Source organism: Lepidochelys olivacea, assembly GCF_965140295.1.
Source record: "Lepidochelys olivacea isolate rLepOli2 genome assembly, chromosome: 7".
In the NCBI taxonomy this organism is placed as follows: domain Eukaryota; kingdom Metazoa; phylum Chordata; order Testudines; family Cheloniidae; genus Lepidochelys; species Lepidochelys olivacea.
Genome location: NC_140417.1, coordinates 82,116,222 through 82,141,043, shown reverse-complemented (window position 1 = coordinate 82,141,043; position 24,822 = coordinate 82,116,222). Strand labels below are relative to the sequence as shown.

At 37.3% G+C, this 24,822-nt stretch overlaps 1 protein-coding gene across 2 annotated transcripts in view; it reads right to left on the bottom strand.

The window, feature by feature from the left end:
- Positions 1–4,910: 4,910 nt before the first annotated feature.
- STOX1 (storkhead box 1) overlaps positions 4,911–24,822 on the bottom strand; it is a 33,412-nt gene continuing 13,500 nt past the window's right edge. Inside the window, exons 2-4 of one of the 2 annotated variants that reach the window (XM_084635019.1) lie at positions 13,050–13,202; positions 6,368–8,750; positions 4,911–5,257 (exon numbers count right to left, since the gene is read on the bottom strand). In XM_084635019.1, the coding sequence (XP_084491145.1) occupies positions 5,098–5,257; positions 6,368–8,750; positions 13,050–13,202 (2,696 nt within the window). In that variant the 3' untranslated portion in view covers positions 4,911–5,097. The remainder of the gene's footprint in view (positions 5,258–6,367; positions 8,751–13,049; positions 13,203–24,822) is intronic. The other variant, XM_084635020.1, reaches the window with a different exon arrangement.

Sequence of the window (24,822 nt, the reverse complement as noted above, 5' to 3'; positions counted from 1 at the left end):
TTGCAGAAATCATCTTTTATTAAACTGATTCCACCACACACATCTGGGAAAAGATGATCTAGAGAATGTAAATTCTCCTCCAGATGTATAATAGTACTGAACTGTGGGAAGTCCTGTTCGAGTATGTCTCACTAGTACTATTATGGAGTGGCATTATGCTACAAGCAATAAAATGGCCATTAACCAGGGACAATATTACCATTGTTGAAAACTTGTTCAGAATTGTGAAAAATGACAAACTCCACTGCAGAGCTTCAGAGTTTGTGGAAATTATGAACGTCACAATTAAAGCTAAACTGTGGGGCAACTGCAGTAAGCATTTTGCATGTCAGTAACAGGAGTCTAAGAATATAGTAGCTAACAAGGTTGTGGATTTAGATATTCCGGAGCCTCTCACTCAAGGTAAGACTTGCAATAAAAATCCACATTCAACACCCAAGAAGCAAGGCAAATATTTTTCAGGATCCTCAAGAGCAGCTCCAAAAACCCAAACCATACTTTCTTTATCTTACTTCCCTTGTGTAACAAGCAAAAGAACGTCACTAACAACAAATGTATTTATTTCTAACACAATTAAAATTTGATAAAGCCTTTTTTCTGTTCAAAAGTTGTCGAAGAACAAGCAAGCATTGTTATAGGCTTCCTAATTTCTAGCTGTCCATACAATTTGTGAAAACATTACAGATGGATTTACAAATATTGCTTTGTGTTGATTTTTACATGCCTTTTGCATGTTTACTAACTGAAATAGACAATATTGAAGAAGAGGTACAATATCGGTTAGCACTCAGAAAAGCCACACCCAAAATTACATGTCGCAGCTCCTTCAGATTTGTCGAATGGTGGCAGATGCTTTTTGTCACAAACAGCCAGATAAAACCAAGTTCCTTATTCAAGCAACATTTACAGTATGGAAGTGGGATAGGGGTATGAGACATGACAGTACATTGCTCAAGAATAAAGCTTCAGGTTGAAGAGTAGCATATCCCAGCACCTTCAATGCAGTCTGATGATTGCAGATGTGTCACCTGGGAGGGACGGGCCGACTCATGACTTATTTTGTCATCATCTACAGTCAGTTAAAACACAACTCCTTATTCAAGTCCTCTGCAGGATATGGAAGAGGGGTAGGAATGTGACCTTTTGTAGCATATTGTTCAGGAGCAAAGCTTGGGGCCGATGAGTGGCATGTGCTAGGTCCTTCAGAACACTGTCAGATGCAGGGACATGTCACTTCAGGTGACCCAAAACACAGTTTGGCATGTAGAGTCAGTCAAATTGCAACTCTCTATTCAAGCCCTAAGTATAATACAGAAGAGGGGTGGGGATGTAACGTGGCAACATGCTGTTCAAGTACGAAGCTTCGGGTTAGGGAGTGGCATGTCCCAGCTCCTTCAAGAGAGTGGAACTGTTATAGAGACATGTCACTTGGGCTCACTTGAGACACATTTTGTCATGTACAGTCTGACAAACCCCAGCACCTTATTCAAACACTATTCACAAAATGGAAGTGGGTTGGGAGCATGACACATGACAGCACACTTCCTAGGAATGAAGCTTTGGGGCAGCGAGTGCCATGTCCCAGCTCCTTCAGAACAGTCCCACAGTTGTGGGGACATGCCACTCGGGGACCTGAGGCACATTTTGTCATGTATAGCCAGTCAAAACCCATTGATTATTTAATGTTTAGTAATGTAAATTTTAATCACAATCATATTAATTTGATGAAATTTCTAAACAATGACTCTTACATTGATGTACTTTAAAATAATTCTGGCCTTTGAATAAGGATCAGGGAACCACGAATTAAAACCTGGTGCTGAGAATAAAGATCTGGGAATAAAGAACCAATTTTAGCCTTGCAAAACATGTTGATTTTCAACTAAATATAGCCTTTACACTAAGTTCCATAGTTTTTGCTAATGAGGGGGATATAATGTATCTATATGCATTTATTTAAACACATTATACCCCTTAACATACATTTATTCAGATTCTTAATTTTTCTGACAGAATATAAAAATGTAAAATGGTGAATGATTTATTTCTTATTTAGTGGATTAATTTTTACTTCTGATTTGTATCAAGCTGCATTTGGATGAAAATTAGAATTAAATTAAAAAGTTTAAAAAACCCAATGTTTTAAAATGGTATTTTTATTAGTTAAATAAAACTACCTTAAATGTATTGGACACATAATGGGGTGGGGTGGAGGGAAGAAGAAGCAGAGGCGGGAGGAAGTATCAAAACATGTTTTGCAGTACTGGATTTATTAAACAAAGGAAGTAGTATCTGTAGTTAGTGTATCAAACTGATTGTTTCTTGTCACCATATCCAAGTTTTTAAGAACTAGTCTCTCATCCTCTCACCTCATTTTTATACACAGTGGAAGAAGAAACAAAACTTTCTTACTTTTACAACTCTGAATCAATTTCTCAACTTTGAATAAACTTGTAATTGAACTGACCTAGCTGAATAAACTGAAAAGAAAATATTCTCTCTGCACCTGCAGAAGAGGCTATGGCTGTCAAAAGCTGGCTTAGCACTTCAAGAGACTATGGTTCCAGGGTCTTAGCTAGTGACGTCCACCAGATCAGTGGTCTGAATTCCTTTAAAACTTTGGCAGCAAATATGTACTGCTTGGATTTTTTTATATAAAATTTAGATAATAGATTGTAGTGGCCTTAATATAGGTTGTCAATTTCAAATTTAATTTTAAATAGATTTATTTTACATAAATATGTATTTAAATTTAAAAATCCAATTTTTTAAAAAGTCATTGATTTTTATTCACTTTAGAATTAGGAGATTAAGTCACCACCATTCTAGCACTTAAAGAGAAAAAAGGTCCTCTTCTTTCAGAGAGTCTAATTTGACATTCAATAAGGTGTGGCCTAAGTGAAACTTTTTAGTTAGTAGAACTAATATAGTCTATTTTCTCCTGTGCATCCTGTATCAGTAAAATATTCTCTTCACTTATATTTAGAAACACTAACTCCTGTTTGTCTTATACGAGTAGGTCCACTGGCTTTAATCAGCAGAGTATTATTAGTGTTCTATCTCAAGTGGCTTTTTCAGGGTGAGGCAGGATGTTAAATCTTTTTTCCTACTTAACTCTTTTGTGTATGCTGGTATCTAGTGGGTTCTGTTGGCCCAGTGGTGCACACAGGAAGTACCTTTAGTCACTGCAATTTGTGTCAACTGATTGTAGTTGCATGGTTCCTATTGGAGCTCCACCTACAATCATGTCAGGCTAGTAATTTGACCTGAATGAAGTACACTCTTAGTCCATACTTTTTCTTTACACATTTTTATTACAAACATGGTCACATAGCTATAACAAAAGTAACTAACTGTCTTATTAAAATGTTAATTAAAAGTCAAGAATCGAAAATGAAATGTTCAAACTATGGCTGTCGATTAATCGCAGTTAGCTCACATGATTAACTCAAAAAAATTAATCGCGATTAATTGCATTGTTAAACAAACTACCAATTGAAGTTTATTAAATATTTTTGGATGTTTTTCTACATTTTCAAATATATTGATTTCTATTACAACACAGAATACAAAGTGTACAGTGCTCACTGTATATTTTTTTATTACAAATATTTGCACTGTAAAAATGAAAAAATAGTATTTTTCAATTCACCTCATACAAGTACTATAGTACATTCTCTATCATGAAAGTGTAACTTACAAATGTAGATTTTTTTTGTTTCATAACTGCACTCGAAAACAAAACAAAGTAAAACTTTAGAGCAGACAAGTCCACTTGGTCCTACTTTAGCCAGTCGCTCAGACAAACAAGTTTGGTTATAATTCGCAGGAGATAATGCTGCCCACTTCTTGTTTACAATGTCACCTGAAAGTGAGAACAGGTGTTCGAATGGCACTTTTGTAGCTGGCTTCACAAGATATTTACATGCCAGATGTGCTAATGATTCATATATCCCTTCATCTTCAACCACCATTCCATAGGACATGCATCCATGCTGATGATGGGTTCTGCTTGATAACTATCCAAAGCAGAGTGAACTGATGCATGTTCTTTTTCATCATCTTTTTTGGTGGTTCGGGTTCTGTAGTTTCTGCATCACAGCGTTGCTCTTTTAAGACTGCTGAAAGCATGCTCCACACCTCATCCCTCTCAGTTTTTGGGCAACACTTCAGATTCTTAAACCTTGGGTCGAGTGTTTAACTATTTTTAGAAATGTCACAATGGTACCTTCTTCTTTGTGTTTTGTCAAATCTGCAGTGAAAGTGTTCTTAAAATGAACATGTGCTGGGTCATCATCCGAGACAGCTATAACATGAAATACATGGTAGAATATAGGTAAAACAGAACAGGAGACATACAATTCTCCCCCAAGGAGTTCAGTCACAAATCTAATTAATGCATTTTTTTTTTTTTAAATGAGCATCATCAGCATGGAAGCATGTTGTCTGGAATAGTGGCTGAAGCATGAAGGGGCATACAAATGTTTAGTATATCTGGCACATAAATACCTTGCAATGCCGGCTACAAAAGTGCCATGTAAACACCTGTTCTCACTTTCAGGTGACATTGTAAATAAGAAGCAGGCAGCATTATCTCCCGGAAATGTAACCAAACTTATTTGTCTGAGCAACTGGCTAAAGTAGGACTGAGTGGACTTGTAGGCTCTAAAGTTTTACATTGTTTTATTTTTGAATGCAGGGTTTTTTTGTACATAATTCTCCATTTGTAAGTTCAACTTTCATGATAAAGAGATTGAACTACCGCACTTGTCTGAGATGAACTGAAAAAAAAAACTATTTGTTTTTTACATGGCAAATATTTGTAATCAAAAATAAATATAAAGTGAGAACTGTACACTTTGTATTCTATGTTGTAATTGAGATATATTTGAAAATCTAAAAAACCCCCAAAAATATTTAATTAAATTAATCAAGATTAAATTTTTTAATCGCTTGACAGCCCTAGTTCATACAAGTTGAAAGAACAGACATGGATTTAGATGCATCTTTATGTATTTGATTGTTTAAAAAATTTACAGTAATGCTATTTACATTATACAAAGGAAAGAATTCACAAAGCTCTGTAAGAAAAGAAACTTAAACATTCATGACTGGAGTTAACTGCAACAATGTATTTTGTGTAAGCATCCTTCCGCTCCTTGCACTGTTATTTTTGCCTTCAAAGTTCTGTAGGAAACTTCGTCTTCTTTTCAGTCCATCCAAAATGGCTGAATTATTAGATGTAAGACTTTGTGTTCTAAAAATAAAACAGTTTATTTAGTTTTTAGTGCCACATAGATATTTCTGGGTTATCAGAGTACCCACTAAGAATTGAAACTATCAATACTCAGCTAATAAGCCAAAAATGTGCCAAAAGAACACAGGGCCAAATGCTATAGTCCCTACTCAGGCAAAAACACATGCTGATTTCATTAGGAAGTTTGCCTAAAGAAGAACTGCAGGATTTGGTCCTTAGTGCATACTAGCTTTTCAAAATGGTAGTGGATATGAAGAAGAAGTAGTCTTCTCTACATTCAGTGCCATCATGTCAAGAGTCATGAATCATATGACACCTTGATGTTACTTATAGAGTGGGGCTGAATTTCTCTCTCAAAAATTTAAACGTAGTGTTTTGCCAATTAATTAGTTTCCTCCAATTTCAAACTTCCAAAAATTTCAAATTTTTATTAACATTTGGAAGCCTGATCGTTTTTCACAGGCATGCATGTGAAACTCAAGCTTGTTTCACACAAGACCTTTTATGGTGAATTTGCAAAAAACTATGAAAAGTGAGGATAGCCTCTTAAAGGTTACAGATGCCTCAATAAAGGAACGAGCACAGGGCCAAGAGCCCAGAACACTTAAAATCCATCTGCAACTCCGACTGGCCTGAATAACATTTTCCAGATTTAATTAGACCTCAAAACACCTATTTTAAGTAACTATTATCCCTAGTTTTCAGCTGGAGTAACTGTGGCACACACAGATTAAGCGACATACCAAACATCACACAGCAAGGTCTATGTCAAAACCCAAGCCTCCAAATTACCAGGCCCGTGTTTAACCACAAAGCCAGTGTCTCCTACCTAAGTGGTTAATCTCTCTGCGTCTTGATTCCCCAATCTGTAAAACAGAATGAATCATATTTTTCTGCCTCAGAGAAACAAAATTGTTAAATACAATATTAGTTAGTGTAGTTTATACCAGAGACGCTTTAGCACTATCTTGTTGGAAGTATTTCTGTAGTGCATTTTAGCAATGGAGTTCTTCATGACAATACAATTGTTATCTATTCCAGCAATTCTTCCTAAATCTGATGATTATTATTATTATAATAGAAGAACATCACTGACATTTGTGTTCTTACCTTGGAGAATCAATTCCGCTGTCTCCTGTAATGCTCTGGTTTTCTGTTCCTTCTAAGTTACTTGGTTCTTTTTGGACATTCGGCCCTGAAACAGTAGTATGTGTACTATTAAAAAGCTGTTGCTTTTTTCCAATTTTTTTTCTCATTTCCATGATCTGCAGCCCCAGTGTCGAGCATGCTGATTTCTCTCTCATTTCATTGGGAGTGTTTGGCAAAGTTTCAGCATCTGAGTCACCGTCGTTTGCTTTGCAGAAATCAAATATATTGACACCAATATCTGAAGCCTGAACATGTTCAGCAAGTTCAACTTCCTCGTCATGATGTTTGTAAACAAACTGAGATAGCTGATCATGGAAACAATTTTCTCCTGCAAGATCAATTTTCTGGCACTCTTGTGAGCTATCCATTGACCCACTAAGACTATGACATTCATTTCCTTCATGCCCACAAGAATCTAATTGATTTACATTAGTATTGCACTCAGCTGGATGACTATTAAGACCGCAGTTTCTGAGAGACAGTTCAGTGCTTATTTGTTGTATTCCCTTACTGCATTCTCCTGTTTCTGAAATAGTGTGGCTGAGTTGCTGTTGATATGATTCAGGGTAATCCTCCTCCTCAAGATATAACGAGCTGCAAACATCATAATCATCTACTTTTTGATACAAAGTCTGATCATCAATAAATCCTTTTTTTTCTGGGTTAACAGACTCAGGCCATTTAGTAGTAGTATTGCTAAACATTAGTTCATTCTTTTTGTCAGTCCTTAGTCTTTGAGTGGCACCATCTTCAGATTGTTTAAACTGGTTAGCATCAGCAGGATCATTAGAAAGACTGAAATTCTGAAAACGATCTGATGTTTGATCTAGTAGCTCACATATGATGGCAGGTTTGTCACACTGATGGGTATCTTTTGAACTTAGGGGATACTTTATTTCTTCCTTAAACTCAAACATATCTTCAATGTAAGAGAAATGAGTTTTTGGAATATCTCCAATAAGTTTTTTGTTTGCCCCTCTATAGACATAGTCAGAAAGGCTACTCTCTCTGGAGTAATGACATTTATCATCTATTCGTAAAGTACTGCATTGTGGATAATTACAGCATTCACTGAAATGGCCTTTGATGGCTTGGAGGGAAGAATTGTTAACGTGGGATGATTTGTTTTGCTTGGCTTTGTCACTGCATTTTTCAGCATTTGATTGTATGGCTTCATGGTCAAAGGTTCTTGAGGAATCCAAAGACCTTGACCTTTGAAAATTCCTTTCTTGCTTTTGAATCCTGGACTTAAATTGACTGTTTTTCTGACCTTTGTGCCCTTTTGTAGAAAGTTTCTCTCTACATGGTAGACCTTGAAAAGGATTCTTAATTTGCTTTTTATATATAAAATGGGATTTAACAACTGTTCCATCCTCATGTAGCTGTTCATGAGCTACAACTTCATTTGTAACCTGTGATGACAGACGCTCTGCATATTTTTCCTGTTTGTCATTTTCTGACGTTACCTGATTGATTTGAGATTTTCTCTGGGTTTTTCTTATTTGCTTTTCTTTACTGGATTGAATTTTCCTGTGATACTTTGCTGTTTTACTTTGCTTTTTAACAACAGACCCTTTTGAAATATGCTTTTGCTGAATTGTCAACATTTCGGTTGAGGTGCCTTTGCTAATATATTTTTTCTGTTCCTCAAATTTCTTCATTAGTACTGTGTGTTTAACTAAGTTATCTACTGTCAGCACAGGGTTAATACGCTTGATGATTTCATGTTCAATGTCACGTGGAATGTTATCTAAATTATCTTCATCCCTGACTGGCCATTCTTCAGGAGGAAATTGGGCAGAAAAAGAAGAATACTTTTTTTTAGGTTTTTCTTTTTTAGATGTGCTACTACGCCAGAAAAGACTAAGGCCAAACTTTTTACATTTTTCTTTTTCTTTCATTGAAGTTAAGGACTTGGTTGTGTCACATGAATGAGTCTCAAGTAATGTAGAGAGAGGCTGATTCTGAACTGAGGGCTTCAACTCACCAGAGCCTTTTTGACCTCTTCCATTAGGTTCATGGTTAATTAATTGCTGATATCTTTGTTCCCTGAATGTAGCCTGAGCAGGGAAACAATGGCAGGATCTGCAATGAGACACCATAGGAACATTTTCTTTTGTTAGATCTGCAGAGCTCTCCATGCTTACAAGGTAAGAAGCGGATGGCAGTAGAGGGCAATTATCCTCTAACAGGAACTTCTTATGGTCTTTCATGACATTATCTGTGATAAAGTAGGTGTGAGGGGTCACTATGAAGTAGCCTTCTCCAGTGTGATATATCTTCCTTTCTCTAATTAGAGTTCCAAGCACACTATATAGAATTTCTTGTGAGGGAGTTGTTATACCTATAATAAAGATACAGTATATAAGTATTTCAATCAGAAATAATTTAATACATAAAATCATGAAAAGTTAGAAGTGAACGGTAATTTACTGAAATGTAACAAATTTGGACGTCACTGAGACGTACAAGGAGCATACTGATTACGTATGAAGGGTTTACAAAAGAGTCTAAGACCACTCACATACTAAGAATTTGAGTAGTACAAAATCAATCTTAACAATAAAAACTCCCGCAGTTTCGATCATGTGATGCCATTCTTAACTGAATGGTTTAAAGACACATCACTGTGTTCAACTTTAAGAGCCAGAATAAAAAAAATGTAACACAGTTGTCCAACAGCAAAAAATACACTAAACAAAACCCTACAGCAGCATACAGGACAGAGATGTCACAACTGTGAGCTAAACTTCACAGATGCAGAATTATGAATAGAACTCAGTACCTGGTGCTTCATAAATCCAGAGTTTATGCACAGAACTAACGGAAATCCTCTTGCAGCTGTGAAGGACATGAAGGGCTCTTCTAGAGGTAGGACCCTTCACTTTCAGTTTTTATATTATTTATTTTCTCCCATAAATTTATCAGTATTTATTACCACAACTACAAAATCAGTTGAATATCAGTGCAAAAAACTATTAATTTTTCTGGGTAAATATTGGGGTTTATTTTGGTGGATGGAAAGATGGGAGGGAAAGTATTCCGTAGATTAATGCTTTGAATTCCATTCATCAATGTAGTTTGCTGCAGAACTAAAACAGAACTCCAAACACAATGCCACCTCTAAGTTTAAGAACACAATATATCTCTACTCCCCAAATAAAACTTTTCATTTGAATAAACAATTTACTGTTGTAGACTTATAAATATTTATAGGGCTAATAGTTCTATTTAATAATTTGGCCACAACGTTTGCAGCACATATACTCAACTTCATCCTGTTTTTGTTTTTTTCAAACTTTCAAGTACTTCCTTGTGTTCTGAAATGTATTTTGATACAGATTTTCATTTTCTTCCCATTTTAGTGTGTGAAATCTTTAAACCGTTATCTGCTAGCAGCTTGAAATATGTATGTGGTGGGCATGAGATTCATCAGTATGTTCAGATGCTCATATACTTCAGAGCTTGCATGCATGCCTATTTGTTTATTGTCTGTATCTTGTAGACGAATACGTAGCCTTACTTCAACAGGCAGCTTTGCATGTACACACATACTAATGTATTATCGTAATACATATATCTCATGCAATGTATTGTAGTTTCCTAATAAAACAAGTTATTTTTTATATATTTGAATGATACAAAAGTAGGGTGAAAATCAGACAAAAATAAATAATACTTCTTGTAAAACCTGGGAATTTTTTTGGTAAAAACTGGTTTAAACTGAAAATGAAGGGGCTTATATATAGGCCATCCAGTAAATGACAGCAATTATGAATTCTCTCCAATAGAGGGCAGTGAAAAAGATACACTAGCCAATCTTTCAAATTCACCAACAACAAATGCAAGGGGCAGACAACAGTTCATCTTCATCAACCCCAACTCCTGAGTAGTGAGATAAGCCAACTTTTGAAAAGGAGGCAGGAAAGGGGCAGCCACACCTCGGTTGGATTTGTTCCAGTATTTAGTAGGAACCATGGGGGGGGGGGGGGATGATGATATGGAACTTTTGAAGTGTTAGGAACAGCAACATTTGTCCCCTCAAGCTATGCTCATGGAAATCAGTATTGTATTGGGATTCTAGTTCCTACCTACATAATTTAGCACATTTTGTTGTTGTTTTTAAAAGGATTAAACATTTGTATAGGTAACTGAGGATATTCTCATTACATTAAATAGGATAAAATATTTATAAGAGATACAAACTGTGCAGCCACCCCATAACTGACAGCAATTACAAAGAGTTCCCTATGGACACGTTATTACACAATGGTCCTTTATAGGACCGTTTCATCTTCCTCTGACGAATGTAGTACTGGCTATTGTTGGAGATAGGATGCCCAACTAAATCCGGTATAGCAATTCTCTTCTTCAATTCATCAAATACGAATAAACCCAAGTTTTCAACTGCCACTAGGATTTACCAATTACCATTTCTATCAATGTTTTTCAATGATGGGTCACAGTCCCTGACAATCTACTGAAAACTGGGGGGCCATCCTAGGTTTTTCATAAATTCCATGCCCCTGCAGTCCTGCTTAGTAAGAATGAAAGCTTCCAGTAAAACGGTACCATCTATGGCAGTCTGCAGAGTGAGATATCCCTTCATTTATTACAAGTATGTAGAGTGTTATTTCCATCTGAGCTAAGATCATATCTGGGACTGTTGTGATGCAATTTAAAATTATTTCAAGTTCTTGGCAGGACTCTAGCCCAATCTATGGTGACACACTAAAAGCCTATCGTTAGAAACCTCTAATTTTTGCATTACAAGCAAACAAGCAAGATGGATTATCAGAGTAGCCTGTACACTAAGTAAGACTAGAGGAGCACTAAGGGTCAGGAGAGATGACAAGTATCAGACCAAGGAACTTTCATGGAGTACCAGATGTAGGCCCTGCTGGACACATGTAATTAAACATGGGGGAGGCCTCCTTTCTTGGGGCTTGTCTACACTTACCAGGGGATCGATGAGCGGCGATTGATACATTGGCGGTCGATTTGGCGCACGGGTTCTCAAATTGGGGGTCGGGACCCCTCAGGGGGTCGCAAAGTTATTACATGAGGGGTCGTGAGCTGTCAAACTCCACCCCAAACCCCGCTTTGCCTCCAGCATTTATAATGGTGTTAAATATATAAAATAGTGTTTTTAATTTATGGGGGGGGGTGTCGCACTCAGAGGCTTGCTATATGAAAGGGGTCACCAGTACAAAAGTTTGAAAGCCACTGATTTAGCGGGTCTAGTGAAGACCCGCTAAATCGACAACAGATCACTCTCCCGTCGACTCTGTACCCCACCGGATCAAGAAGAGTAGGGGGAGTCAACGGGAGAGCGTCTCCCGTCGACATCATGTAGCATGGACCCCATGGTAAGCAGGTCTAAGCTACGTCGATTTGAGTTATGCTATTGAATATACGCTATTTCCCCTGTAGTGTAGACAAGGCCTTGGAAGACAGGATTAGGGAAGTAACTAGATCAGCAGGCTGAAAATGGAATATTTAGGCTAAGTAAACGATAAGATTTAGTAAATAAGATAAAAGACAAAATGTCTGAACTAGCTAATATAAAGGGGGGGGAACATGCAGGGAACCATTTACTGAGAACATGATAACCATGAACAGCAAAAGTCAGGAGTGTAAGGATAAGGTAAAGAATAAAGTCAAACGTGGACAGCAGGTGAACAGAACATGCTGTACAGCGATTAGTTCCCACAAAGTGACTAAGACAATCCCCAAATGGATGATGCAGTGTATAATAAATGCAATGTAATGTGTAAATGTATATAGAGGAAGAGGTTTTCTGTGTAACTTTGTATGTGTGATACACCCTATACCCACTTCCTATGCTTGAGTCTGATCAACTCAGCATAGCTTTGCTGTATGCCAAATTAAGGAATCTGAGTGACAAGACTGGAATCAGACTGAACTCTTGGGGAACTGAGTGGAAAAGGTCTCAGGAGAACCCCAACACCAGAATGGGGCTTTAAAAAAAAAAATTGTAATTAGGTGCTCCTGATCCTGGGAGCTCAGGGGAAATTGCTGCTCTCCTGTCAGACATGCAGGATTAAAGAGTAATGCTCATTTAGAATGAGTGATGAATTTAGAATTTCCTTTTTGGGGCAAAGAAACGTTTGGCCACCAAACCTGAAATTGAGGCCAATCTTATTTGTGGCCACAGACCCTTTACATGGATTCCTCTTAGCCAATCCCACACCCCCTAGGTAAGTCAAATATCACGTTTCCATCCATTAAAGAGGGTGATTAAAAGCTTTAGGATCTCCAGTTAGGAAAACCATACTTTCACACACCTCTACCTTTTGGCCTCTTTTAGTACCTCTTTCAATTTTCATGTGCTCTCCCTCCTTAGCATACAGCCACTGATATATTTTCTTTCTATTTCTCAATATAAAGTGATACTTAGTCGGAAGAATTCTATACAAAAATAAAATACATTTTACCAAACTGTACATAGAGTTACAGAGATAGTGCGGGTGGGTGTATAAATTAATTTGTGATTATCTGTTCATTTATATTCTTCCATTTTGCCAGCTTCAGGCAGATTGTTAATGAATGTTTGCACGCACTGTCAGCAATATAAGAATTACAATTTATTAGCTTCTGAAGGGAAAAAGTAACATATTACCTGGATAATATTTCACCAACTGATCCATTAATGTTTCCTGGGTAACAATAACATGAGCTGCATTCATATCAGATATAGCACAGCAAAGAATTTCTGCCAAAGGAACAAACTGGGATTGAGAAATAGGATTCATGTGAATTGGAGATACATCACCTAAAATGTAAAAAAAGAGAAAGCAAGCTGCTTATTTGGGATATTGTTTAGTTTACTATTATTCATGCTATAGCCACTTAAACATGAACTTAAGCTGCCACTACCTCCCTTTTATACTTCTGCCCCCTTACCCTCCACTCTCCCCTGCTCTTTTAGTAACTAATTATGAAGAATATTTTTCAGGAACAAAAATATGACTCCTGGCAAGCTGATGGTAATGCACTGATATTTGCAACAAGAGAAAAAAAGGTTTTTAAGTAAAATGAGATTACCTTAGGTGTTTTTAATTCAATGTAAAATTGCGTATAAGCTGAGTTAAGAAGGGACTTAAAAACAGAAAAAGGATGTTTGACTACTTCTGGTTTGCCTGAATGACAGCTTACATACACTAAAATGTGGAATCTATGTTTCTCTGAAGAGCTACACAAAAAGCAAAACACCCAGCAACTTTTCTGAATAGGTGAGTTGTATATCAAAGTTTTCAAAAAATTGGGATGGAAGAGAAAAGAGACATACCAAAAGATTGTCTACATCGTTGCTCACACAAATTTTAAGACCAGTTCATCTGAACCACTGCTAGAACTGGTAGAAAAATTATTGGTAAATTTCCCATGTGTAGAGAAAGCCTAACAAACAGGATTATCTAGTTGACTGAGCAAAAAGCAGGGAGCCAGAAAATTTCTCAGCCCTGTTATCATCTCTGCCACTGTTGCAACAATAATTTTGTACTTATACAGCACTGTATAATTTACGCTATTCCTCAAAACACCCCCTATAGTGTAGGTAAATATTATCCCCATTTTACGAACAGAAAACAGAGACTTAGGGAGGTGAAGTAACATATCCAAGGTCATACAGCAAGTCTGGGTCAAGACCCAGGTATCCAGACTCTCAGGCCCATCCTGATCAAGTAGATCACAGTTCCTGTTCAGAAAAGGCACTTAACCTTTCTGTTTTTATTTCTCTCTTTATATATTGTTTATCATCAGCACGACACATATATACAGCATCATCAAATTACTCAGCCCTCTACAAGATATTCCATGACCCAAAGAGCTTTACAGTCATTATTCCACCTGAAAAGCTTCTGGGCTCTCAAAATTCTGGAAATAAGTCAGAGCATATTACAGCATTCAGTAAAATGGCATTAAAAGCCACAAAAGGGATTTTCTTTTGCCATTTTGTACAGCCCGGCTAAGCACCTACATGGAGTGTAGTACTGCAAATACTTATGTACATGCTTCACACATGAGTAGTCCCAGTTAAACAAACTGCTTTAGGGTTGAATTAAATGGCACTACTTATATGTGCATCAAGCATGTGCATCAGTATTTACAGGATTGCTGCCCAAGGAACGATGATCTTGTAGGCAAGACCTTGGGCTGTGAACCAGGAGATTTGGGTCCTATTCATGGTTCTACATTGGTCAAGTCAAACTAGTTAGCCTCAGTTTCCCCGTCGGTAAACTGGGGATGATAATCCTTTCCCCTTTCCCTGACAGGGATAAGGTAAATACATTAACATTTGCCTGGAGTTCTGATACTATAGTGATAAGTGGGATATAAAAACTTATAAACAACTACCACCACCACAATCAATCCCTAAACAGACTATCCTATACTTACATCACTGTGATAAGTAAAAACAAGACTATACAGCGGGGGTTTGCACACATGGTAAGATTAACAGCATATTATTTCCCTGAATAAAACTATGTTTTTGATTAGATAAATTATTCTCTTTTGTCATCTGTTGGTATTACTGTATATTGCACATACAGCCCATAGTACCATTAACTACCAAGGCATGCATAATGTAACAGCAAATCCCCATTGGGTACTTTATGAGGTAGAGAAATGATTCCAGAGCCAAAGAGGTTGATCTTCTTTTGAAGAGGAAGAAGTGTGACTTTACATGCTAAGTTTGTGTAGATCAGGTTAAGCAATAATTCAGGCTTAATTTAACTAAACCGGACAGATAGTTGGATGACTATGTAATCTGATCCTTATCATACTGTAGCCAGAAAAACACTCAACACCGAATATATCTCTTACATAAATGGAATAAGGAGCAGCACTTCGAAGAACTTTTATTAAATTGCTCTGGACCTTTGTTTTACAATTTATGATTATGTTCAACAAAAAGTGTTTAGAAAAAGCTGAGCATTATTTCCCCAGTGATGTTGCTAAGATACAACTTGCAGGTGCATAAATCATTGCAAGCTTTCTTTGTGCAGGAAAGGAAAATAAACCTTCAATAATAGCCTTTTAGAATAGCTGGCCATTTCAGTTCTTTAGTATAGGTAAGCCCTCTGGTTACAAGACTCTTTTTGCAACTTATTTCTATGTTGGAGTTTTCTGTTTCGCTTTTGTCTTTTTTACAAGAATCAGGTTGCCATGCAAGAGTCAGGCAACACAGCAAAACACATGTAATGTAGTGACTGCCTTCTGATAACTATTTTCATGTGCATTACTGCCTCAGTCTACATACGCCCGTGAGAGAACACACCACTCTATAACTGATGTAAATTTACATATTCACACTGCGTGAAAGAGCAGCAGAATTTTTAGCACATTTATAATGCAATTCACAGATTGATACTACCAGAAAACACACAAATTTTAATTCAGTGTAGATCACAGTGCTCCTCCACTACTGAAATAAAACAAATATTTAAAATATGCAGAAAAACTAAATACTTTTAAAGCAAGCATGGAGGAGATTATGGATAACAATACAAAAATACTGATCTACTTCTCATTAAACTGTTGGATTTATTATTTTTATTATTAAAATGCATTTTAAATAAAGAATCCTCATTTTACAGAAACATGCAAAAAAAAATTAGATTTGTGTGGGAAAATACTCCTTTCATAGTTTGTGTGCTTTGTGTTCTCTGGGTCTGATCCTGCACTGCTGAAGCCAATGGGAGTTTTGACATTCACTTCAATGGAAGCAAGATGAATCCCTTTATGCTTCAGAACTTGTAATATATTTGCTCCTTTTACACATCAGAAAAGGCACACTTTACAAATTCTGCACAACACAAAGCACCACTTCCTTTCCCAAACATTTCTCTTGGTAAGACTAATTGTCTCCATTTCCTTGTAGTAGATACAAAAAGACTTGCCTTGACTCAAAATTAAGAACCTGTCACCGATCAGGTAAAATACATACCAATCCTACTGATTGCTTAAATACAACATAATGTCCATGTTGCAAAGAAACAATGAGGAGTCCTTGTGGCACCTTAGAGACTAACATTTATTTGGACATAAGCTTTTGTGGGCTAAAACCCACTTCCTCAGATGCATGGAGTGAAAAATACAGTACGCAGTATATATTTATTTATTTATTTTACAGCCTCATTAGCACTGACCCCTTGGTAAGGCAACTCCCATCTTTTCATGTGCTGTAATATATACATTGCTTACTGTATTTTTCACTCCATGCATCTGATGAAGTGGGTTTTAGCCCACAAAAGCTTATGCCCAAATAAATTTGTTAGTCTCGAAGGCGTCACAAGGACTCCTTGTTGTTTTTGCTAATACAGACTAACACTGCTACCACTCTGAAACATGTTGCTCAGATTAACTTTTACAAAAGCATGTTTACTGACCCCGAAGTAGGCAGTTTGCCAGTCATGTATTGACCTTCAAGTGGTTTTACCAGTGTACTCAAACTCAGCTAATTACCTGGATACATGAAACCTGAGAGTATCTTTTTGGAGTATGTACTGGCTCACAATGTGGGAAAGTCATCTGTAATACAAGCCATAGATAACAGTACTCCGTGAACAGAAAAGCCTCCAGATACTCTTGACCAACATAAAAGGATTTTTTGTTCCATGTCTGTAACTTGGGAGGTTTACTGGGTTTTAATAGTACATAACAGATGGTAGCTTTTCTGCCTGTTTAGGCATTAAAAATAAATACTTATGTCCACTTTTAGTTCTGGTGTAAACCAGCATAATTCCAGTGAAGTTAATGAAGTTGCATCTACTTACACCAGAGCTCAATTTAGCCCTTAGATTTCAAAACCCTGGTGTATTAACGAGTAAATCATTCTGAACAGAAACAAAAAACACAACTAAGTTATCCACATTTCCTGATATACTGATATCTGTTATACGACACAGAATGGATGTTATAAACCAAGTGAAATGCAAGATCAACATTTCAATTATCCTTAGTCAAAAGTAACCATGCAGAGTTAAACAAACTGAGCATGCTAAACATTCCATGAATCCCATAAACATTTGCATGATAACGCTGCTATTATTGATGTTTTCTGTTTGCTGCATCTTTATATAAAGGACTAAGTTTAGCCCTAGCATAAACAGGCACAACTCCATTAACATGCAAGTTTTGTGCCTTTCTGTAGACATGTGGTCCTCAATCTATTTACCCTTGTGGGCCATATATGCTGCTCTCTGTGTGTTATGTGGTCCGCATCCACATATATAGATATAGATAGATATATACACACACACACACACACACACAACCTGTATGGTCCTGAGGATTCACATGGGCCACTGCTCTATGGTGACTGGGCCGCAAGCAGCCTGCAGGCCAAGAAACACTGCTGTATACTGTAATGTAACAAGTCAGCAAAGAGACATGTCTTTATGCACAATCAAGGAGTAATGATATTTACAGGTAAAAGTATTAGGAAATTTTTTAAGAGGAAAAGTGTTGGTGAAGAATGAACACGGAGAGTTGTGCAAAATGTAAAAAAAAACACTGATTTATATTTAAATGCATCTTTTAAAAATCTTTCAAAAGTTCTATCTATTTCAGAGACAGGATGGGTATTGCATGAAAGTGGTTGTAATGATAAATTTAATTATTCAATTAATGTGCTTAAGTACATTAGTCATATAAAAGAAATACCATATGTGCCACGCCTGGTTTGAGAAATGTCCAAGTTTTTATTGATATAAACAGTAATAGTTTAGTCTTGTATAAGAAGTTCCTTTATGTACTGCTGCATTAAAGAATTTGTATTCCTGATGGGCTGGGGGCGGGGGGATCCTATTTGCATACAAAGAGCTTTGAGCAAACAAGCTTTGAGAACAAAAGATACAAATAAATTTCAGCATTTTAGCACTGAAATTACATTTGTGTATAATACTTAAAAGTTTAAAAACTTCTTGTTGAAGTGGCAACTCAGCACATCTGACTGACTTCTGGGGCCATACTTATTAATCTGTGCTAAAACAGAAGATGCATATTAAATATAAACATTATATTTCAACTACTGATTATTACAAGAATAAACTGTGACACAATATGAAAAAAACAATAGCCCCTTTTAGGTTAATCTGTTATGTAAAGATTTTAAAACCAGTGATCTAGTGCTATACTTTTAGGGCCACATTTTTCAGAAGTTCTCAGCATCAGCAGTTCCTGAAAGTCTGGTCCCAACTGCAGGTGCTGAGAACTTTTGAAAATCTAGTCCTTAGAGTTACCTTCTAACACATGTAGCCAGTTACCATGGAATTCTTAGTTAGCACATAATAGCAACCTCAGCCTGCTTAGTTTCATTACAAACATCTGGAATACACACACACATATGGTGAAAATGAAGCCAGATATCAATACAGCATCTAAAGGGCATGATCACGGAAATCAGCTGGAGTCTTTCTAGCTGGCTTGGATCAGGCTCCAAAAAAGGAACACAAGTGATGTGAGAAATACAAATGGATTTGTATGGCATGGCTGTCAAAGTGCAAAAAGAGGAGAAGAACTAGGTCATGCTGAAACACATTTCTGGCTTTCAGAACATGAGTGTGTTAAATATGTTCTAAGGACCACATATGGCAATGGGCAACAATTAAATACTTTAAAAATGATCACAAAGCTGGTTTCAAGCACCTAAATCATTCACAGAACACTTGACTAGATTTCCAAATACAGATAAGGACATTATAAAAGAAAACGAAGCTTTTGTTTTGTTTGCATGTTTACCTACTAAGACAGAGGCTCAAGGTCCTGTGTCCCACCTACAATAGCTGACAACATAAGGAGCCTCCCAAATAGCATAAAGAATTCTGCTTCTAATTCCACAAGCTCTGCATACCTCAGCAGAGGAGCTAGACCCCACACCTTTTTGACAATCACAATGGTAAAGACCTAATTTGGGTCACATCTGTTTTTTCTCATTTACAGAAAATTTTTATTTCTATATAAAAGCATGTGTCAAGGTTCCTCCCCCACTCTGAACTCTAGGGTACAGACGCGGGGACCTGCATGAAAAACCTCCTAAGCTTATCTTTACCAGCTTAGGTCAAAACTTCCCCAAGGTACAAAATATTACCCCCGTTATCCTTGGACTGGCCGCTACCACCACCAAACTAATACTGGTTACTGGGGAAGAGCTGTTTGGACGCGTCCTTCCCCCCAAAATACTTCCCAAAACCTTGCACCCCACGTCCTGGACAAGGTTTGGTAAAAAGCCTCACCAATTTGCCTAGGTGACTACAGACCCAGACCCTTGGATCTTAAGAACAATGAACAATCCTCCCAACACTTGCACCCCCCCCTTTCCTGGGAAATGTTGGATAAAAAGCCTCACCAATTTGCATAGGTGACCACAGACCCAAACCCTTGGATCTGAGAACAATGAAAAAGCATTCAGTGTTTTACAAGAAGACTTTTAATAAAAAATAGAAGTAAATAGAAATAAAGAAATCCCCCCTGTAAAATCAGGATGGTAGATATCTTACAGGGTAATTAGATTCAAAAACATAGAGAACCCCTCTAGGCAAAACCTTAAGTTACAAAAAAGATACACAGACAGAAATAGTTATTCTATTCAGCACAATTCTTTTCTCAGCCATTTAAAGAAATCATAATCTAACACATACCTAGCTAGATTACTTACTAAAAGTTCTAAGACTCCATTCCTGTTCTGTCCCTGGCCAAGATGACTACAGACAGACACAGACCCTTTGTTTCTCTCCCTCCTCCCAGCTTTTGAAAGTATCTTGTCTCCTCATTGGTCATTTTGGTCAGGTGCCAGTGAGGTTACCTTTAGCTTCTTAACCCTTTACAGGTGAGAGGAGCTTTCCCCTGGCCAGGAGGGATTTCAAAGGGGTTTACCCTTCCCTTTATATTTATGACAGCATGTGACAGTGAGGGTGTAATGTGCTTAATAGAAAGCATCAGGAAGAGCGTATAGAGGATTCAGATGGAGGAAAAGAGAAGGGACAATGCTGTCACTTTCAAAATGAGAAGATTTATCTTTCCCAGTAAACTGACTACCAACGGTGTTTAGTGCCTATAGAGAACCTAGGTTCTAGCTCCTTTAATATATCTAATATACAGTACAGAATCTAAGAGTTAGAAGTATTTCCAACTATTTCACTTTTTTTTTTTGGATGTAGATAAATATCACCCTTCTTTCACTGGGCATATTACTATTTCCACCAATACATCACCTTCACACCATTAAACTGGGAGTAATTATAGAATTGGCATTTGTGCTGCAAAGTTCATGGGATAATTTTTCCAATAAGCTGGCTTTCTCTTTGTGGATGACAAGTGAGCCACAATCAAATGCAGATGTAGATTTGAGTTCTTAAAGTGTTAAACTTTCATCTCATCCACACTGTTTCAACAACTGAGCCTTCACCAGCTTTGGCTGAAGCGGGCTTTGGCCCTGCAGTGACATAATGGACTCATGTACCACCTCTCATATTGGCTACTCTGTCCAACAAAACCTGCCAGGCTTTGCTGGCAGTATACACCTTTTCCCAGATGTAACTGGTTCATTTCCCTCTCCAATCTCAGCTTGGCTAGGGGTTGACAGCTCCCCTTTTTGGGCCCAGGAAGCACAGTCTACCTAGTAAAAACCCCACCAGGAAGGGAACAGTTCTAAGTTAGCATCTTACCACTGGTCAGGAACATACAGAAATGACCTCTTCATTTACCTGTTGCTGAACCTGGCAATGGGTCCACATCTGAATACAAAGATACTCAAGTGGTTTAGACTTCTAAACACTAAGGTGGTTTATAAACTGCATAATCTAGAGTGGTTTTAAAGTACAATTAGTCAAAGTGGACGGAATCAAACGGTTTAAAAAAGGATAATTAAAATAAACCTGGGTGTTTAAAAACATATCAGGTCACGCGGTGTAAGACCCAGCATACATGGGGCCTCTGAGGACCGAGTAGTCTGTTTTTGAAACTCAAAGTTCTAGTCTTTGGCTAGAAAGAACTGTTGAAAGACCACGGCATGAATGACAAGCAGCATCATAACCACCACACAAAAGGTCATTGAGGAATTATTTTGACATCACAACCTACAGCCTTAGAACCCCTAGTTTAGACTGTAAAATCCTCGGTGAGATTTTCTTGTCTCTTCTTCCTTGGCATCAGCACCTATTAGTCTCCTATTCCACAGCTGTACACAGTGTAGTTGTAGCCATGTTGATCCCAGGATATTAGAGAGACAAGGTGGGTGAGGTCATATCATTCACTGGACCAACTTCAGCTGGTGAGAGACAAGCTGTCGAGCCACACAGAGCTCTTCTTCAAGTCTGAAGAAAGCTTGTCTCCCTCACCAACAGATATCAGTCCCATAAAAGGTATGACCTCACCCACCTTATCTCTCCTATTCCACAGGGCAGTTTCAGTTTACTTATTTTAGCCAGAAGGACATAACATTTCCTGCTGTTTGGTTGGTGGGTGATGGGAGTGTAAAATGGAAAAGTAAGTCTGAGAAAGATTAGAATTATTAGAATACAAATGCTGCAGATCAAGACCAGATATGCAAAAGAACTACAACTTTGCAAAGCAAAACTAGCAACATGGTTTTATTTGGTATTGTAATGATTTTAAAATGGGGTGAACTTGTTGAATTACAACAATTTCTATTTCATATGCCTTTTTCCCTAACTTTCTGCTCCAGAGTCCGATACATGTCCTGATGCTTACAGCTAACTACATACTCTATATGCACTGTACTCTAGACTCCAAGTAATAGATCAATATACGAGAAGCCAAATTAGAATAAAATAAATTCTGTTTTATTCATCATTACCTACTCCAAAACATTTCGACAGACTCATCACTGCTGAATAATTTTATGAATCTTGGCTGTTGTTAACCTTTCCTCTTGCATTAGTAATACTCTAAATCTAAGAAAGCATTGCATCACCTACATTAAATAACTGCACACAGTATTCAGACAGTTTCCCCATGACAAGTTCTATGAAAATTATTGAGGGTTTGGTGCAAGTCATCCCTAAGTGTGCTCTGTCTTGATCATACAGATGGCAAACATTCTTCTAACAGGACTGTTCTTGAAAAAAAGATATAGAAAAATCTCTCTTTAAAAAACGTCTGACATATTTATCCAGATTAAGGTACTGTCTTCCAGCTTCTTCATAGTTGTCACAGTTAGTCTCCTCTGTAAATTTTTAGCTGGTGGATTATATAACCCACTTAACCACAACAGCTCCCTCAGACCAAAATAGCTGGCAAAATTATTTTAATAAGGCCACTCACTCACCAGCAGTCTGACATATTTCCTATTTTTACCTTGAGCTTTATTTAGTGGTTTTGCAAGGTTAAATATTTCCAAATGAACCATCACATACAATGTAGTAAGGGAGTGTCAGAGTAAAAATGTGAACGGAGCAAAGAGGCCTACATTATGAACTCACATTTGACTTCTGGTCTGAGAAGTATCTTCTCTTTAATTGTAAGTACTTATACATACTGTAGAGTCTGAGCAGCTGTTACACCAATGATGGTGAAACTCCAGTTCTGTGCCAGATCATTCGAACAAATTAAATAAATCAAATCCCACAGCCTGATGACAGCACAATCAGTTTGGCTGGTCTGCATGTACCATTTCTCTATTCTAGTCTATACTGAAGAAGAAAAGTGAAGCTTCTCCAACATCTCCAGTTACAATATTAGTGGCAAAAACTGATAAAAAGATGCACATTTACACAATTAATTCTACCCTTTTACATCCAAGGTATTATACTCAGTCACTTTATTTCAATAGATTAGAATGGCTGTCTCCTGTTTTAAAGGAAAGCCTGTCAAAAGGAGCAAATAAATCAGTATCATCCATTAACATCAGTATAGGATTAACACAGGATTTAAAGAAGCAGATAATGACTAAAGCCAGTTCCATTTTAAAGTTAATTACCCACTCTTTGTTGGGGATTCAACTTCATTCTGAAATGGGTTTAAATCTCTTGGCAATTCATATTCTGCAGCCCAATACCTATTCAAAATAATCTGATTTAACTCAAAACTGATCATCAGATGGGCTTGAGAGAACATGTTCTATAAAAACATTTATCTTAAGTATAAATTTTTCTTGTATTATGTTCAAGGGCCAAGTAATAGCTGTTAATTACTTTAACATGGGCACGCAGATTATAATTTAATTTTGCACATTAAGGACCCAATCCATTAATTGGATTACATGTGAGCAAAAGCTTAATTTAAACATCACATTGCATTAAAAAAAGGATATGTTTGCATTTAGTTTCTCTTTGTAAAAAAAATTCTAATCTCAGATGTGGAATTTCATGCACTGAGGTATGAGAGAGGCACAGCTTCCCAACTTTGCTGCTCCTGTTGGTTAATAATTGTAGATAATTTTCCGTTGCACTCCATTAATCAGGCAGCAGCACATCTGTCATAAATATAAATAAACCACCTTTCTGTATACAGTGCTATAAAATCCTTCCTGGCCAGAGGCAAAACCCTTCCACCTGTAAAGGGTTAAGAAGCTAAGGTAACCTCGCTGGGACCTGACCCAAAATCACCAATGAGGGGACAATACACTTTCAAATCTGGGGGGGAACCAAAGGGTTGTCTGTCTGTGTGATACTTTTGCTGGAAAGAAATCAGAAATGCAAGCCTTCCAACTCCTCTTAAGTTGGAAAGTAATCTAGCTAGAGAATGCGTTATATTTTCTTTTGTTTAATGGCTGGTAAAATACGCTGTGCTGGAGGGAATGTATATTCCTGTTTTTGTGTCTTTTTGTAATTTAAGGTTTTGCCTAGAGGGATTCTCTATGTTTTGAATCTGATTAGCCTGTAAGGTATTTACCATCCTGATTTTACAGAGGTGATTCTTTTACCTTTTCTTTAATTAAAATTCTTCTTTTAAGAACCTGATTACTTTTTCATTGTTCTTAAGATCCAAGGGTTTGGGTCTGTGTTCACCTGTACCAATTGGTGAGGATTATTATCCTTATTATTATTGGTGGGGAGGGATAGCTCAGTGGTTTGAGCATTGGCCTGCTAAACCCAGAGTTGTGAGTTCAATCCTTGAGGGGGCCATTTAGGGTTCTGGGGCAAACATTGGGGACTAGTCCTGCTTTGAGCAGGGGGTTGGACTAGATGACCTCCTGAGGTCCCTTCCAACTCGGATATTCTATGATTATCAAGCCTTCCCCAAGAAAGGGGGTGTAGGGCTTCAGGGGGATATTTTGGGGGAAGACATCTCCACGTGGGCTCTTTCCCTGTTCTTTGTTTAAGACGCTTGGTGGTGGCAGCATACGGTTTAAGGACAAGGCAAAGTTTGTACCTTGGGGAAGTTTTTAACCTAACCTGGTAAGAATGAGCTTAGGGAGTCTTTCATGC